At 38.4% G+C, this 17192-nt stretch overlaps 2 protein-coding genes across 7 annotated transcripts in view; both read right to left on the bottom strand.

The window, feature by feature from the left end:
• Positions 1-2859, bottom strand: part of LOC101745021 (protein suppressor of hairy wing) — a 29208-nt gene extending 26349 nt beyond the window's left edge. Inside the window, exon 1 of the mRNA XM_062670862.1 lies at positions 375-2859. The gene's annotated coding sequence lies outside the window, so the exon portion shown is untranslated. The remainder of the gene's footprint in view (positions 1-374) is intronic.
• Positions 2860-3404: 545 nt separating this feature from the next.
• Positions 3405-17192, bottom strand: part of LOC101745271 (transcriptional repressor RHIT) — a 33179-nt gene continuing 19391 nt past the window's right edge. For all 6 annotated transcript variants that reach the window (XM_012692990.4, XM_012692985.4, XM_012692981.4 and 3 more), the window contains 4 exons: positions 16477-16605; positions 15564-15679; positions 14348-14544; positions 3405-13916 (listed from right to left, as the gene is read on the bottom strand). In XM_012692990.4, coding sequence (XP_012548444.2) covers positions 13839-13916; positions 14348-14544; positions 15564-15679; positions 16477-16605 — 520 coding nt within the window. In that variant the 3' untranslated portion in view covers positions 3405-13838. The remainder of the gene's footprint in view (positions 13917-14347; positions 14545-15563; positions 15680-16476; positions 16606-17192) is intronic.

Below are 17192 nucleotides of genomic sequence, written 5' to 3' on the forward strand. Positions count from 1 at the left end.
CTTAGTGCGAGTTTTTTAACGTTCTTGACAGTATAAAAGTTAACTCAAATTTGTAAGCAGTTGGAACAGTGCCCCCCCTAGCGGCAAGCGTAGGCAAACGTTCCAACTCCATACAAATTTGACTAAACTTTAGCGCTATCGAGAACGTTAAAAGACTCGCACTAAGCACCCAAGTTTATTAACACCTAGCTTTGGCCCGCGACTTCGTCCTCGTGGAATAGTTCACAAATAATGGTTTATTTTAGAACAAATTGGGTTAGCATAAAAACGTTATAGTGAGCCAACCTTAACATAATTATAGACATATTCTGTCGCGGACTTTTTTTTAGGTCTTTTAAAGGGTAACAATTTTGTCATACATTATTTTAGCAAACCTTTAACAGTTTCTGCAGCGCACGCACCGGAAGCTCTCAAAAGGGAAAAAAATCCACGATTTTGAAACATTCTTTATTGGTGCTCCGCTTGTATTGGTTCTAGCGTGATGTTATATAGCCTTCCTCGATAAATGAGCTATCTAACACTGAAAGAATTGTTCAAATCGAACCAGTAGGTAGTTCCTGAGATTAGCGCGTTCAAACAAACAAACTCTTCAGCTTTATAAATATATATATGTGGGATCGCGGTGCACAATGAAATTAGCGAATTTGTTAAATTTTATTTAATCATCAGTTCACAAAAATATACGTCTTTTCTTATTTCGTCTTAATCAATCTGTCACTTATACTTCATGCACCATCTGTCATCTGTCAGGTCGGTGTGGCCAATGGTTACACCTAAATATTCCCACACGGCCGTCCTGCTCAGTCGTCTGTCCCAGATGACTCATACTCGACAGCATCAGCGACCCAAGGTTTCATCATATCCGCGGAGCTACTGGTGTGATGGGGTCCTTCACCTTGACCAATCCTCTGGAGATCATAACGGTCGTTCCTCTTCTTTTTCACGACTTCATAAGGTCCTAAGTATCTTGGATGCAGTTTGTAGCCTTGCACAAATTGTGTCCTCTTGATAGCAACAAGATTCCCTACTTCATATTCTCTGGGTTTCCTTCGTCTTCGGTTAAAATTTCTTCTATTCTCATCTTGAATTTTTTGTATGTTCTCCCTTGCTTTCTTCCTCAAGTCTTCTCTTTCATCACAGAAAAATTTAAGATTCTCTTCATTAATTAAATTGTAGATAGCTTCATTTTTATTATTAATTTTGACTCCTGTCAGTAATTCAAAGGGTGACATCTTAATGCTTCTTTGAAATGAACCATTTAAGCATCTCTGGATATTACTGATGTGTTTGTACCACTTGGTGGGATCATCTGCTGATAATTTACTTAGAGCATCAATTATTATCTGATGGACTCTCTCAACCTGACCATTACCTCTAGGTTGGCCAGTAGTAATAATGTGATGTAAGATTCCTTCAGTTTCACAAAATTCTTTAAAAGTGTTGGATGTAAAGGAGGTACTTCTGTCACTAATAATCCTCTGTGGTGAACCAAAAGTCTGTTGTTGAATCTTCAGTTTGTCAATAACTTCATCAGTGGACAAAGTCTTTGTTGGGTAAATCCATGTAAATTTTGTGAATCCATCTACAACTGTGAGTATATACTTGTAATTCTTAATTGTTGATGTCAACGGTCCCAAATGGTCAATATGGTAAGTAGATAGTGGTATGTCTCCTTTGTCTATGGCATGCAGAAAACCTTCGGATTTTCCCTTTTTATGTGAAATTAAAATACACTCTATGCAGTTTTCTAATACTGATTTGATCTTATCTTTCATGTTTTCAAAGTAATAGTTTCTGGAAATCAACTCTTCTGTTTTAATTAATCCAAAATGTCCCTTGTCATGATTTTTTCTAATAATTTCATTTTGCATTTTCTTAGGTACCACCATTAATTTTTTTCCATCTTTTATTTTCCATAATATTCCAGCTTCAATCATAAAGTCATCATAATGTTCTTTTTCTAAGACCTTTTTAATCAGTTTTATTTTTAGGTCATCATCTTGTGCTCTACGGAGGCGGGCGGTTGTGTCGGTAAGTATAAAGATGTTTTCTACAGGTTGTCTACTGAGAGCGTCAGCATGCTTCATTCTTATTCCAGGTCTATGTTCAATAGTGTAATTATATTCTTCAAGCAACAGAGCCCAGCGTGCTACTCTTGGAGGTAAGTCTTTTTTCTTTAGAGCAGCCTGAAGATTCATGATCTAGGTCTCCGCAGTTGAAACATCTCTTCTTAGGTAATGGTTTCTTCCATCCAGATGTTGTAGGCTTGGATGTTGTTGATTGATTATAAGCTTTGTTTGACGTTCGACATTTCTTCTTTATTTCAGCATATAAATCAAGTTTTTTCCTAAATTCTTTGATGTTGGAAGCTCCATATAGTATAGTTTTATTCATTTCATTGTCAGGGATGCCATCAATGATGTATTCCATTAGGGCGTCATCTTCAATATTTCCGAGTACTGCTAGTTCTTTGAGTTGCAAAAAATATTGTTGGTAGGTTTCACCTGGTTTCATCTTCCTATTTGATATGGTCTTGTGAATGGCTGCGCTGTTCAGATGTAGTCCAAATTCCTCTTTTAATCCCGTTTTCAAGAGTTCCCATGTAGTCGTACCAGTCAAAGATCTCAGGAACAATTTTGCTGTCCCCTTCAAAAGCCTTTTTGCGTAGATCAGTTTTTCAATGCCCGTCCATTGCATGAGATTAGCGATATCTTCAAAATCCTTTATAAAGGTATCCACGCCGTATGCATCGTCACCAGAAAATGCAGTCATAGATTTTTCTAATTCGCAGAAGGAAATTTGTGGAGCAGGTTCAGCAAAGCATTCTTCGTCTTCTTTAGCACCCTTCCGAGGCATTTTACTATCAATAGAATTCTTTGTAAACGTCTTCACGTGAAATTTGAAATGTGAAAATACCCTCACTTTTTCCCGTGTGCGTAGTCTTTGTTCGCAACTTTTGTACACTGATCACCGATCTTGATGTCTATTTCGATCCCGGACGAGCCCCCAAAGTTTTGTGGGATCGCGGTGCACAATGAAATTAGCGAATTTGTTAAATTTTATTTAATCATCAGTTCACAAAAATATACGTCTTTTCTTATTTCGTCTTAATCAATCTGTCACTTATACTTCATGCACCATCTGTCATCTGTCAGGTCGGTGTGGCCAATGGTTACACCTAAATATTCCCACATATATATAAGTATACATGTCGGCTGGCGTCTCGTTAACGCCGCTGTGCCCACACCTTACACCATAGTTAGAGGTACATCTTAATGCGAATACGAACATTAATCTATTTCCATAGCGAAATAGGAAAATGCGTCTCTTATAGCGACAGCATTTATTCTTCTTCCCTAAGCTTGTGGATGATTTTATCTCGTTAAAAATAAAACACAATAACATTTTAAATAAAACTCTATATTTAATATAATAATATAATAAAATGTGTTTATCAGATGCTTGCTTCATTCAACTTGCACTCTCCCGATACGGTCCCACTTCATTATTGTAACGGCAGGGACGGACTCCGAGGGCCATGGGACCCATTAACACATACACATCTGAGGGCGGGGGGGTCGAATCGAAGTCTAACAATTCATTTAAGTGTTTGCTTACGATTAACTGGAAAAAATATCGAATCAGCTATTTATTAATACAGATTTAAATTGATTTAATGATTGCCTTCAGCGTTGGCGAATCAGTAATTAATTTCTTACATGATACGGTATTTTACTGTTCACTCGTAATTCTAAAGTGAGCCTGCAATGTAACGCGAACTCGGGCGGGACTCGTCTATTGATAATAGGTCTTTTTGGCGGGTAGGCGAGGAACGATATCAGGGGAATTGTTTGATTCTGTCAATTTAATGTTTAAAAGTGTTCGCATCTGTGAAAGTGCACAAATGTGGAAAAATTAGACAATGCCGCTGAAAATGATTTCGCTCGCTTTCCTCTAAAAAGTCCGCTCAAGTCTCAGCAAAGAATTCACTAAGACATTTTTTCATCCCACCTCATCTCGTTACATTTGATACATCCTAATTGATTGCAATTTAAAATAAATCAAATTCATTTCATTTACTTTCATATAATTTTTCATATGACAATATATCTATGTCTATTTAATAAATAAAGATTTTTTTAAACTCAACACCGGCAAACAATGGAGCCGTCAGAAGCCAATTGCCATACTTAAAAAATAAGCAAAAGGTATGCAATTGCCATATATTGCGCGCTAAGTGATTTTATAATTCTATTATTTTCTAAATTGGTGTGAATACAACTACGTTATTCGTTTATTGATAAATCATTAAATCAATGAAAATCAACCCTTAAAACGATTTAGCTAGTACACAACTCGAAACTAGAGGCATAAAGTCGGATGTCAAACAATATTTAAATGAGTTTCAAAATTGAATACTTCAATTTTCTGGTTTATTTACGATTTATATGAGCAGTTTTGTGTTAAAATTGATTTTATAAGACAGTAAAAGCTTCTCGCATTCTCACGATTCCCACATTAAAAATATGCGATTCCAATGTTCGCGGCTAACGATTTATTTATTCTCAAATCTAATCGGTACATGGTCATACACATTAATAAAAAATGATTCTAATATCTAACCTAATATTATTTGTAGGAGGCGTGTCATCAAACGACTTATAAAAATGTAAAATAAGCTTTATTACAACGGTGCATAAAGTTTGTTTTTTGGTTACCTAGGAACGTATGCCATATCCATACTAATATTATAAATGCGAAAGTAACTCTGTCTGTCTGTCTGTCTGTCTGTTCCTCTTTCACGCCTAAACGGCTGAACGGATTTTGATGAAATTTGGTATGGTGATAGATGATAACCTAGAAATGGTCATAGGCTATAAATAATCACGCCATCGTTCTTAGGGGGTAGGCAGTAGGCAGATAACTAAATTGAGTTAGTGATTTTTAGTCGTTTTTGTTGGGACTTTTGCTCTTTCACGTATAAAAGGCTGAACAGATCTTGATGAAATTTAGTAAGGTAATAGATGGTTACCTAAAAACGGATATAAGATCAAAATGATCACGTCATAGTACTTAGGGGGTAGGAAGTAGGCAGAAAACTGAATTGAGTTAGTGATTTTTTTATGGTTTTTGGTGGGAGTTTTGCTCTATCATGCCTAAACGGCTGAACGGATTTTGATGAAATTTAGTTAGGTGATAGATAGTAACCTAGAAAAGGATATGGGCTATTAATATTCATGCTATCGTACTTAAGGCGTAGGCAGTAGGCAGAAAACTAATTAAGTTAGTGAATTTTAATAGTTTGGTTTAAAAGTTTACCTCATTCACGCCTTAACGTCTGAACGGATTTTTATAAGACTTGGTTAATATAAAGATAGGATCCTAGGCACGGACACAGGCTACTTCTTACGGCGGGAAAATACCTCATTCCCGCGGAAATCTAGCGTGATCGTGTCAAGAAGCGAATGACGCCATAGCTACTGAAATGATTTTGATGTTTTCTTTTAGCGGGCGATTTTAGACAGACTTTGCCGGTTATCACTAAAGGCACCCCTGCAGATGAAATAAATGCGTGTTTAAAAGCGTCAACGTTATGGGTGCACGTAAAAACGTTTAGTCTGTCTACAAATATGAGAGTGCAACTACACAATGATGTACAATCTGGACAATATGCTGCTGCTCTTCTTAAAATTGGAGAAGATCGTATGGCAAAGGATGGTAATGGCATGATTACATTGGATCGTGAATTCTGCAATGTTGTGCATAATCCAGATGATCTAAATAACTTCGTCTATAGCGAACTGCTAACTAATATGAGGAATAGAGACTGGTTATGTGAAAGAGCAATTTTAGCGCCGACGAATGAAATGGTGGGACAGATAAACGAGCAAATTATGTCACGCGTGGAAGGTGATATTGTTGAGTTTCTCTCTGTAGACACTGTAATGGATACTGAACAAGTAACATCATACCCTGTAGAATTTCTTAATTCTTTAGAACTGTCGGGAGTACCTTCACACAAACTGAGGCTGAAAGTAGGCGTTCCTGTCCTTTTAATGCGGAATTTAGATGCACCAAGACTGTGTAATGGCACACGGTTGCAAGTGACACACCTCGGTCGCAATATTGTAAAAGCAATCATTATGACTGGAATGGCAAAAGGAGAGAACGTTTTAATCCCCCGAATACCCATAATTCCGACAGATTTGCCATTCCAGTTTAAGAGATTACAGTTTCCGCTGAAAATCGCATTCGCTATGACGATAAATAAAGCTCAGGGGCAAACATTAAAAGTAGCCGGCATTAATTTAGAAAAGAGTTGTTTTTCTCACGGACAATTATACGTGGCTTGCTCACGTGTTTCAAGTCCACAGAATCTCCATGTGTTGGCCAGAGAGGGAAAAACAAAGAACATAGTTTACAAAAATGTACTACAGTAATAAGGCCTCTTATTTTTAGCTTCCTACATTATTATACTACTTACATTAAGTTAGTACTTCCTACGCAGACGATGTTACGGATGTCACACTGTCTAACATCGGGGGTTGGCAGGTAGGTAGTTAGTAGTATTTTAAACCGATTTACATTATTTACTTTTTATATTTACTAAGGAAACATTCGGAGCTATCCATTATGTAGCTTAGGTTTCTTTTGAACAAATTTTGATGTGAAGTTGAGGACTGGAACACGATAGTGGGACATTGTTGCAGGGGGACTTATAGCCGGGAGAAAACAAAAAAACTTATGCGGACGAAGTCGCGGGTAAAAGCTATATAGTATAAAACAAAGTCGCTTTCACTGTCCCTATATTCCTATGTATGCTTAAATCTTTAAAACTACGCAACGGATTTTGATGCGGTTTTTTTTTTATAGATAGAGTGATTGAAGAGGAAGTTTTATGTGTATAATAACATCCATTAAATAGTGGAGAAATACTGTTATTTTTGAGGTTTCTAATGTGATGTCGTAAATAATCCCTACTAATATATAAATGTGAATGTAAGTTTGTTTGTAACGCTTTCACGCGAAAACTACTCGACCGATCATCATGAAACTTTGTACACATATTCTTGGAGGTATTAGAAGTAACATAGGATACTTTTTAATAAGACAAAAAAAAATTTTTTTTACGAAAAATTAAAAAATTGTTTGTCAAAAAATCTCAAAATCTAGCTTCTTCAACGCCATCTAACGGTTCAGCAATGAAGTTCCGGATCCGGAATCCGGAGTTACTGTAAATGAAGTGGGGGGGTAAAATTTAGCGTTATGCCAGAGTAACTATTCCACGCGGACGAAGTCGCGGGCAAAAGCTAGTAGTTCCATATGTAAATTACTATTCGATACATGGTTTCTATATTCGCGACATATTTACGGAACATAATAAAGCTAACTAAAAGTTAATTTACGTTGTCTCCCCGTCTCGGGGAAAGCTTATGAAATTTTCTTTTTTAACTGACTTCAAAAAGGAGGAGGCTCTCAATTCGACGGTATGGTTTTTTTTTAAGTTCTTTACCTTATAACTTTTGACTGGGTGAATCTATTTTGATGACTCTTTTTTTATTAGACAACTGAAGCTTCCTGTGCGGTCCCATTTCAATTTAGTCCAGTTCTGATAATGGTATCCACGAGAAAATCACGTAAGTCTTAAATTTGCATTAAGTACGTGCGCGACAAATAGATGAATAACTCAATAACTCAATATCACGCCAACCGATTTCGATGATTATTGTTTTTAGTGTATATTAATTAGTTTTGGTATATCTTTTTTTTTCTATTTGAAGGCGGTTTTTTTTTAAATCATGTCTATTTACAATTAATTTTAAACCATTTAAACATTTTATTGAATTCGATATTATAATACGTAATTTCACGGTAATTAGATCCGACCTATTGCCTCCGACGACTACCTATGGCGGTTAACTTTAACCCGTTGACTGCCGTGTAGGTCACAGGTGCCCTACTTTGTGAGAGACGAATCCGAACGATACTGAGAAGGAATCTATTTTTAAGAGACTTTGACACTAAACATACCACATAACGGGTCAAATGACTCATTTTGAACTTTCGCATTGAAAATGCACGTATCATCTTATTTCATTTTGCACATTTGACTTCATAACTTTTTCTTACCAATTAATTTAGTTATTATGCTACTGCATAGCTTTTATCGCGGGTTTTGAGAGCGGCGATCGAAACAAGAAATTCCGTAACGAAAATAACACTTGACATCCCCCACTCCGCCTACCGTGTAGCTCGCGTTCAACACATTCACACGTTACACTTGTGTAGTGTTTGTGAATAAGCGCGCGGCGTGACGTCGCACTGCATGCGCATCATGAAAAGTCTGCACATCTCTCTCTCGCACGGTCTAGCTTAAAGGGGACAGTTAATGTTTTGCTTTTGTTAATATTTATAAATATAGCGTTTTATTATTGTCTAATTATAATTGCATAAGTTGATAAAAATGCTACGCAATAGCTTTACCGTGGCAGTCCCCGAGTGCCACACATGATTTTTTTGTTTGATTTTATTTCTTTTGAGTAATACTTATCATATACCGTTATCTACCCGCTGTAGTAGAAAAAAGTACCAGTAAATGTTGATATGATTAGTGTTAAAGACAAAAATACATTTAAAAAAAAAAGAGGTCAAAGTTAGACAATCCAATCTTAGTAACAGATATCGTCATGATTACTTCGCCCGCGTCAGTCAAAGAGTTAAATGCGTATCTTCGGTAAGAAATGCTGTGTGTAAGTACCTAACGGAATTGTACCGAAGCCCAACTAATATCAGTTATACTGACCGCTCTTAAAACAAATATAAAATTCATAGACATATCGTGTTTTCGCATTAAAAGTGTACAATTTCCAAAAATATTCGAAATACAGTTAATATGCGGAATCATTTGGTAGCTATACTCAGTATTTTTCTCATAAATACTGCCAAAAGAGCTTAGTTTAGTTTTAGTTTTTTTTTTAGTTTACCTATGTTTTGACTACTATTAACAAAATTAATACATAATTTTATCTTAATTTAAAAGACAGATAATGTAACTGGTAAAAAATAAAAAATAAATATTGCAAAGATGATTAATATTAAAAATACCACATGTTAAACCTTTAAAACACTCTCCTGTAAAATTAGTAAGTTTTCAGATTATACAGTCTTAATGCGAGAAAACGATATCATCCTTAGGTCGATAATCCTCAATGCTGCGGTTTGTGGCCTCTTTTAATAATTTTCTCTAGGATTATCATCCTGCGTCAGCCCTGCCTATCGTGCCTATGTGCCTATACGCATATAATCGTCATTTAAACCGTCTTTTCTTTATCAATGCCTCTTTTTTTGTTATAACGTAGGAATAAATCTGGTCTTTTTTTGTAGGGTAGAAGTAAAACTTCTATTCAGTGTTGACCAGGGACTTTTTGGCGGAAACGCGAAGAGTGAAGTTGTGTGATTTGTTTTATTTTGTCTATTTAGTGTTTCTTCAGATTTAGATGTATAATAACGGTGTTTTATTAACTGTTTAATATTTGTAAAAGTGCACTAATGTGGGAAAATCAAACAAAGCCGCTGGTCGTAACTTCTCGGGATCCTCCAAAAAGTCCACTGAAAAAATCTCAGTAAACGACCACCATTTTACTGAGATTATATTTCATCCCAGTTGATTAATGTCTCAAATTAATCATCATTTCATTTCACTCCATATTATCATTTTTCATAAAAATAAGAATATAAATTAAAATAAGACATGAGTCTTGAGACAAGGTCTTAGTTACAAGGTTATAAAATCCCAATAAAAAAAATGTTGATCAGAGTGAAAGGCTATTTGGTTTAAGCGACATTTCGCTTAACACGGAACATTTACATTACACATACATACATACATTATGTTTACTTCATTAAAAAATAACTACAATTTTTTTTTGGTAGGATTTTTTTTCAAAATTTTTAAACTTTTAATGGCTCTCCTATATTGTTGCAAAAATGTTAAACCAAACAGCCTTTCGCTCTCTCTATAAGTAATTTCATAGTTTTTTTTTCTTTTTACTAACACTGATATTTTCTCTTTTCTAAAATACCAATTTTTTGCATTGAACTACAATATAAGGTCGGCATTTTTTGTTTAACAAATTACCGGTCAATTTGACAAATAGCGACAGAATCTTCCCTACAAGAACCATTAGTCAATTTAATGTTAAAGAAAATATCGTCTCTTATTATAATAGTTTTGTTATTCGCACAAGCTGAACACAACCTAACAAAATTCTCGTCAATGTTACACTTAAAACTAGGAAATGCAAGTATATAAATATTGTATATTTTTAAAATCACCCGGAAGATACGAGAGATTCAAAGACAGAAACTGGATGAAGCGAAGATGACACAAGGAAAAAAAACAAAACAAAAAAAAAAATTGCGTCTTGGGACGCCCGACAGAAGTGACAACTTAAACTAATCTAAGTTGAACTATTTAATATTGAAATTGTTTAACTTGAGAAGAGCTTAGATTATTACTTAAACTTTATGCATATTAATATGATAATGTAAGGAAAATTTGTAACATAAATTGAAAAATATATGAATAGTTAGGGAGTTACATACGTTCTACTACCGCTGCCGTGTGCGTGAGAGAAAGAGAAGCCAGACAGACTGGCACCGTAACGCGTTACGTAACGAAGCGATCTACCCTCCCATAAGAAGTTAATCTCTTTTTAATACACCGAGACGGTGCTTTTTACATCATTCTAACCTCCATATTTTATCATATCATCATATGTCGATACGCAAGTCATCATTAGAATAATATGATTGATAAAATCGCGTCATCCTTTTCTTATGACGGTAAACAATAAGAGACGACAGTAAAATTAATTCATACATGATTTCAGAGAAGATTGTATTAGTATATATATAAAAAAAATAAACAAAAGTGTACGTATATAATATAAATTGATGTATAATTTTATTTAAGTCTTCGTGGTATGTGGGTATGTCGATAAGGATTTCGGGGTGCGAGCGGACGTCTCATTCGACGTTAAGCGGACACGGATGTCGACGGATAGACCCGAAGACGTACTTCGCGGTTACGTAAGGCCCGTTTCACGGTAAGTGACCATTGCTAATTCTCGGCCGTTCGTCATTGACACTCGGAATAGATCTGTGGAGACCAATGTGGATGGAAGCAGTGCTTCTAACGCGATGGATAAGAAATGATAGCGTTCCTCTTTGAACACATGAAGCAGAAAGTACCAAAACGGCCCAGACGGAGGTCTCAATAGGCTCGAAGCCTCAAAAGATCTCAATGCTTCGTAATCTGATAGCAATTACGATTGCCTCCGTAAAATGATTCTCATTTGTCTACTCTTCGTACAGAAAAGGAGCTTTTGAACGGTGACGTCATTGTTCAAAAGCGCCCTTTCGCTCTAGTAGTTAAGCGAGGGTTTAATTTTTTTTAACCTAATTAATAATAGAGACAATTGAAAGTGTTTATACACTCGCGAGCAAAAGTTTGGAATCACTTACTTGAAATTGATTCCGCGCGATCTTGTGTACTAAATATTTTTTTGATAATCATAAAAATGAGATCATTTTAAAGGTTGAACTCTGAACTTTAAACTGATACCAAATTCATTCAAATCGAGCCAGTAGTTAAGGAGCTATTCCGGATTAACTGAAGGAGGTAGGAAACAAAGGAAATATGGAAAAATAATGAATGCATAAAACAACAAAAATTAATAAATAAAAATTTTATTTAGCCTTAAAATTAAATGTCAGTACTTTGTGTTCCCTTCCCTTGCCCTAATAACTCCTCGAAGACGATTCTTCATAGACCTGATCAGCTTTTGAATTGATTCTTGTGGGATACCTTCCCACTTCTCAATCAACGCCGATTTCAGCTCATTCAGGCATGAAGGAGCAGAAGTTCTGGAACGAACCCTATTCTTCAGTTCATCCCACACGTGCTGAATAGGATTCAAGTCAAGGCTGAGCGCAGGCCAGTCCAATGTGGCGATATAGACTTCTTCGAAGTATTCAGTTGTTCCACGGGCAGTGTGACAACGAGCGTTATCGTGCTTAAGAAGGAAGCTATCACCGGCATATCCCGCATAGGGAACGACATGTTCCAGCACAATATTGGAAATGTACCCGTCCGAAGTTGACCGCCTCCTCGTCCCCCGCCAGGCACGAAAACAAGCTCGGTTTTACCGTCGAAGGAAATGCCGGCCCACATCATACAAGAGCCGACCCCATAAGCCACTGTTTCAGCGAAACAGCACTGCGCAAATCGCTCCCCAGGCCGCCTGTAGACCCAACCTCTTCGGTCGCTACCATGCAAACACATCCTGCTCTCGTCGGAGAACTGGATTTGCCTCCATTGCTCAACCTCTCAATTAAGATTGGTACGAGCAAATTGAAGGCGTGCTTGTCGATGAGCTACCGTGAGTTTCGGGCCTGTGACAGGCCTTTTTGGAGTCAGATTCGCTTGCTTGAGTCGTCGACGAACTGTCTACTTGCTAGCTGCTACCCTACGAACATCTCGGAGCTCCTGTTGGACGTCGACACCAGGTTAATGCCGATTTCGGAGAGAGGTTAACACGATAAAACGGTCATTCCTCTCCGATGTGCCCCGGCGCCGTCCAGATCTTGGTCTCGGGATAAAGCTACCAGTCTCTTGAAAGCGCTTGCAAACTTTTGAAACACAGGAATGGCTTATTTGGAGCCGACGAGCGACAATCCGCTGGCTGAGCTCTTCTTGCAATAGGGCTACGATTTGTGCTACTTCTGTAGGTGTTGTCCCAATTGTCGTACAAGGTAAAGGGTCAAAAGTAGCCGAGATATGTACCAGTCAACGTGTGAAAGTCGACTGATAAAGAAAACCCGATAACAGGTGCTTTTATAGGGGTCAGTAGGCCGCAACTCGCGACGTATCAAGCAATTGAAACACGTCTTTTTCGTTATTTCTTCACTTAATCCAAGATAACTTCTTAAATACTGGCTTGATTTTAATGAATTTGGTATCAGTTTAAAGTTAGGAATTCAACCTTTAAAATGATCTCATTTTTATGATTATCAAAAAAATATTTAGTACACAAGATCGCGCGGAATCAATTTCAAGTAAGTGATTCCAAACTTTTGCTCGCGAGTGTAGATTAATCCACCGTTTGTGTATGTATTAAAGTCTCTATTGGATTGAACTAGATTAGATATCGATTGATGGTAACGAGCCCCTAATGAAAGGGGTTGGATTTACAAATTGAACGAATAGGGTCTTGCGTGACTTGATATGTGTGGCGCGTCTCAGGGGAGAAAGGCAATGTTTTCGTCGCAATATGGCGAGCAGTCCATAATGGATTATTTGTAGATTCATTTCAAAGAATACCGGGTTACAGAAGTGTAACTTCTTCAGGCGGGATACGTTTCGCTACAGCTAATGCGGCGTCACCGTGCCAAAAGAAGTTCCACTTCCTGAACAAACACATCTCTTATAGCTTCGAGTCTATCGCGGTCCGTCCTGTACAGAGCACAACCAATATTTGCTACATAAAAAATAGGCGTGAGCAATTAAAATTCATAATATTTATACAATTATAACAATTCATACAATTCCTATCAAAACTTCATAAAAAAAAGGAATTCACGAAAAATGATTTCAAACAAAATTCCAGTTGTTTTTCGTCGCGCAATTAAAATAACAACAAATTCAATGCGCTTCTATAGAACACGTAACGGTGAAGTGAGATGATTCGAGCCCCCTGGGTCCGTGTGACCCCCGACCGAGTCCGGCCCTGTGATCGGTGTCATAGGGCCTTTGCACCTTGATCCGACCCTGTGCTTTAAGGTTTCAACCGCTTGTAGTTGGCCAAGTGACTGTTGAGATGCTGCGCCAGCTGGTCGGCTCGCGCGAACGATGCCTGCGCCAAGGAAATGGACGTGAGAATTCGTTTTCACTGGTGGTAGGACCTCTTAGGAGTCCGCACGGGTATGTACCACCACCCCGCCTATTTCCGCCGTGAAGCAGTAATGCGTTTCGGTTCGAAGGGTGGGGTAGCCGTTGTAACTATACTGGGATCTTAGAACTTATATCTCGAGGTGAGTGGCGCATTTACGTTGTAGATGTCTATGGGCTCCAGTAACCACTTAACACCAGGTGGGCTGTGAGCTCGCCCATCCATGTAAGCAATAAAAATAAAAAATAAAAAAAACAGTACAGAGCTGCAGAGGACTGTGTCTATAGTAGTGTGGTATAGGACCCTCGGCTAGATGTAGGTCGGATCTGTGTCTGTTTGTGCAAGAGAAGAGCTCGGGATCAGTAGAGAGCCGCAGAGGACTGTGTCTGTGTTACCTTGCACACGACGCAGCGGTACAGTTGCTTGGCGTGGTTGTGCAGGTGGCGTGTGAGCGAGTGCGCGTGCGAGAACCGCTTGCCGCACTGCGCGCAGGCGTGCGGCATGCCGTCGGGCGCGGCGCCGTGCGCGCACGAGCGGTGCCGGCGCAGCTGCTCGTACCGCTGGAACGTGGCCCCGCACTCCCCGCATCTACCTGCAGTGTCGTCACGCGACAGATCAGCCATCGCTACCAACAAACCTAACTATTCTCGCCGCTAAGCAGCAGATTTATTAAGAACGTCATATATCTATATATTGATACGTGAACAAAAACTTTGTACGAAGATTGCGCGGACGGAGTATACAATTTCTCACACTTATAGAGACCATAGAGAAGGACTGCAGAATGCTAATCTCTTTTTAATTATTCATAAAAAATGACATTAAATCAATAAAAAAAAAACCATTACACACACTACCATGTATTATTGTTGTCTGCGGTCTAATTTTGAGAATAGATTAATATTGTTTGTCTTTAACATCATTTGTGTATAATGTAGTCTTGGCGAATTATGTGATTATAGAGGTCTCTCGAATTTCGACTACTAAGGGACCACTATTTTGAATTATAAAAGGTTTGTATTGTAGCGCTATTTGTCGCCGAATATCAGGAAGGAACTAGTAAGATCGAGAACGCTCGAAAAGTACAACGCCATCTATGAGCGGAAACATACAGCGAAGCCACTCAACTTGCCCAGAATGTTCTCGATAAATCTAGAGATGTCGTATAGACTATAAAAGCGTTGCAGGGATGGCCTAAAGGATATTGATCGGTTCTACTCGAAGATAAACAGCGAACGGAGAAGTGTTAATACAGTTTTAATCTGTACTTCGGTACAATTTTTATTTATCTCGAACCCCAGCGCGTACAAATATCTTTTTCCTACCTATGCCGATAGCCTTGAGAAGCTAGTTGGCGTGTAGGTGAGCTCACGAGACTCTAACCTGGTGGCGTCGCTAACACTGACCCTAGCAAGAGCAGTGCTTCGCAGAATCTGCCACCGGATCGAAAACGCGACCCACTGAGAAGATCCGGCGAGAAACTCAGTGGGCTGTGCCTGTGGGTTAATTAAACTTGGCCTTCGTCGCAAGTGACGGGTTCGGTGAGGACGGTGTCCGGAAACAGTACTGACGACGGTACCTGATACGGCCTGTCGTGCTGACGGTACTCACCGGCTCGCTCGTCGTCCGTGTGCGTGCGGTCGTGGGCCGCCAACTCGGAGTCGTCCTCGAAGCACTTCCTGCACACCTCGCAGCGGACCGTCATGGAGCCGCGGTGAGCTTCAGCCCTGGCGACAGAACGAATCTAATCTCAAGTCTACTGAACGGATCGAGGAAGACGCTTGATTGCGTAAATCGATAATTTGGGGGGATAAAATGGTAGAATGGTACGCATTTGTGGGGGGGGTCAGAGGAAAAAAAAACCATTTTTTTTATGCTAATAAATAATTATAAAATCGTCGGATGTGTTAAGGGTGATTGTTATATCCGTTAATTTGTGTACTAATTCTATTGGTTTGTCGATGGTGTGTTCTAAGTATGCCGTTTAATATAACGAAATTTTTGTAGACAGTGTGTTACTAGGTAATATGTACGTCGTTTACTACTTTGACCTTTTTGTAGACAGTGTGTTATTAGGTGTGCGGTTTACTACCCCGGCATTTTTGTAGACAGTATGTTACTAGTTGTGTGGTTTACTACTTCGATATTTTTGTAGACAGTGCGTTACTAGGTACATATGTCACTTACTACCTCGACCTTCTTCTGGACAGTGTGTTACTAGGTACATATGTCGTTTACTACCTCGACCTTTTTGTAGCCAGTGTGTTACTAGGTACATATGTCGTTTACTACCTCGACCTTTTTGTAGCCAGTGTGTTACTAGGTACATATGTCATTTACTACCTCGACCTTTTGTAGACAGTGTGTTACTAGGTATATATTATGTCGTTTACTACCTCGACCTTTTTGTAGAAGTATTATTATGACCGAAGTTCATTGAATAAGGTCTACTAAAGATCTTTGGGAAAGTTAGAAAATACCAGCTTATTTTAAATGGTCTACTATTCGGTAGACCGACACTCACTTATGCTCCCATAGTTTTTCGCGTCTATTGAACGTCTCGTTGCAGCAGTCACACTCGTATCTGTCTGAGGAACGGGTCCTGGACCTAGAGTTTCCTCCTCCCCTGTTCTGGTGGCTGCGTCTGTGTATTCTGTGGACCATAGATATTATATACATTATATATATACATAATATATATACATTATATATATATACATAATATATATATACATAATATATATACATAATATATATACTTAGTGCTGCTCTGACTGCCGCGAAATGTAGGAATAGCACCCGCGCGCCATCTACAATACTTTGATGGTATGGATGGATGTTAGAGAGAAAACTATTTTACTCAACCTTTAAGCCAATTCTAATTATTTTAATAGTCCAAATTAATTATTATATCTGGGGTATTGAATGTGTAAGTTCATGCCATGTCAACTAGAGGGCGTTGTTCCCTTAGAAAATAAATTTCTGAACAGCGATAGTTTGTGACTGGTGGCTATGTATACTCCTGTTTTTTGTGACGAAACATTTCTCGACGAAGGGCTCGGCGAGTAAATTAACCCACAGACACAGCCCACTGAGTTTCTCGCCGGATCTTCCCAGTGGGTCGCGTTTCCTATCCGGTCATAGATTCTGCATAACACGGCTCTTGCTAGGGCTAGTGTTAGCAACGTCGTCAAGTTTGAGTCCCGTGACCTCACCTATTAGTTCAGTGAATCTAGAATA

This window comes from Bombyx mori, chromosome 11 (assembly GCF_030269925.1).
Source record: "Bombyx mori chromosome 11, ASM3026992v2".
Classification (NCBI taxonomy): Eukaryota; Metazoa; Arthropoda; class Insecta; order Lepidoptera; family Bombycidae; genus Bombyx; species Bombyx mori.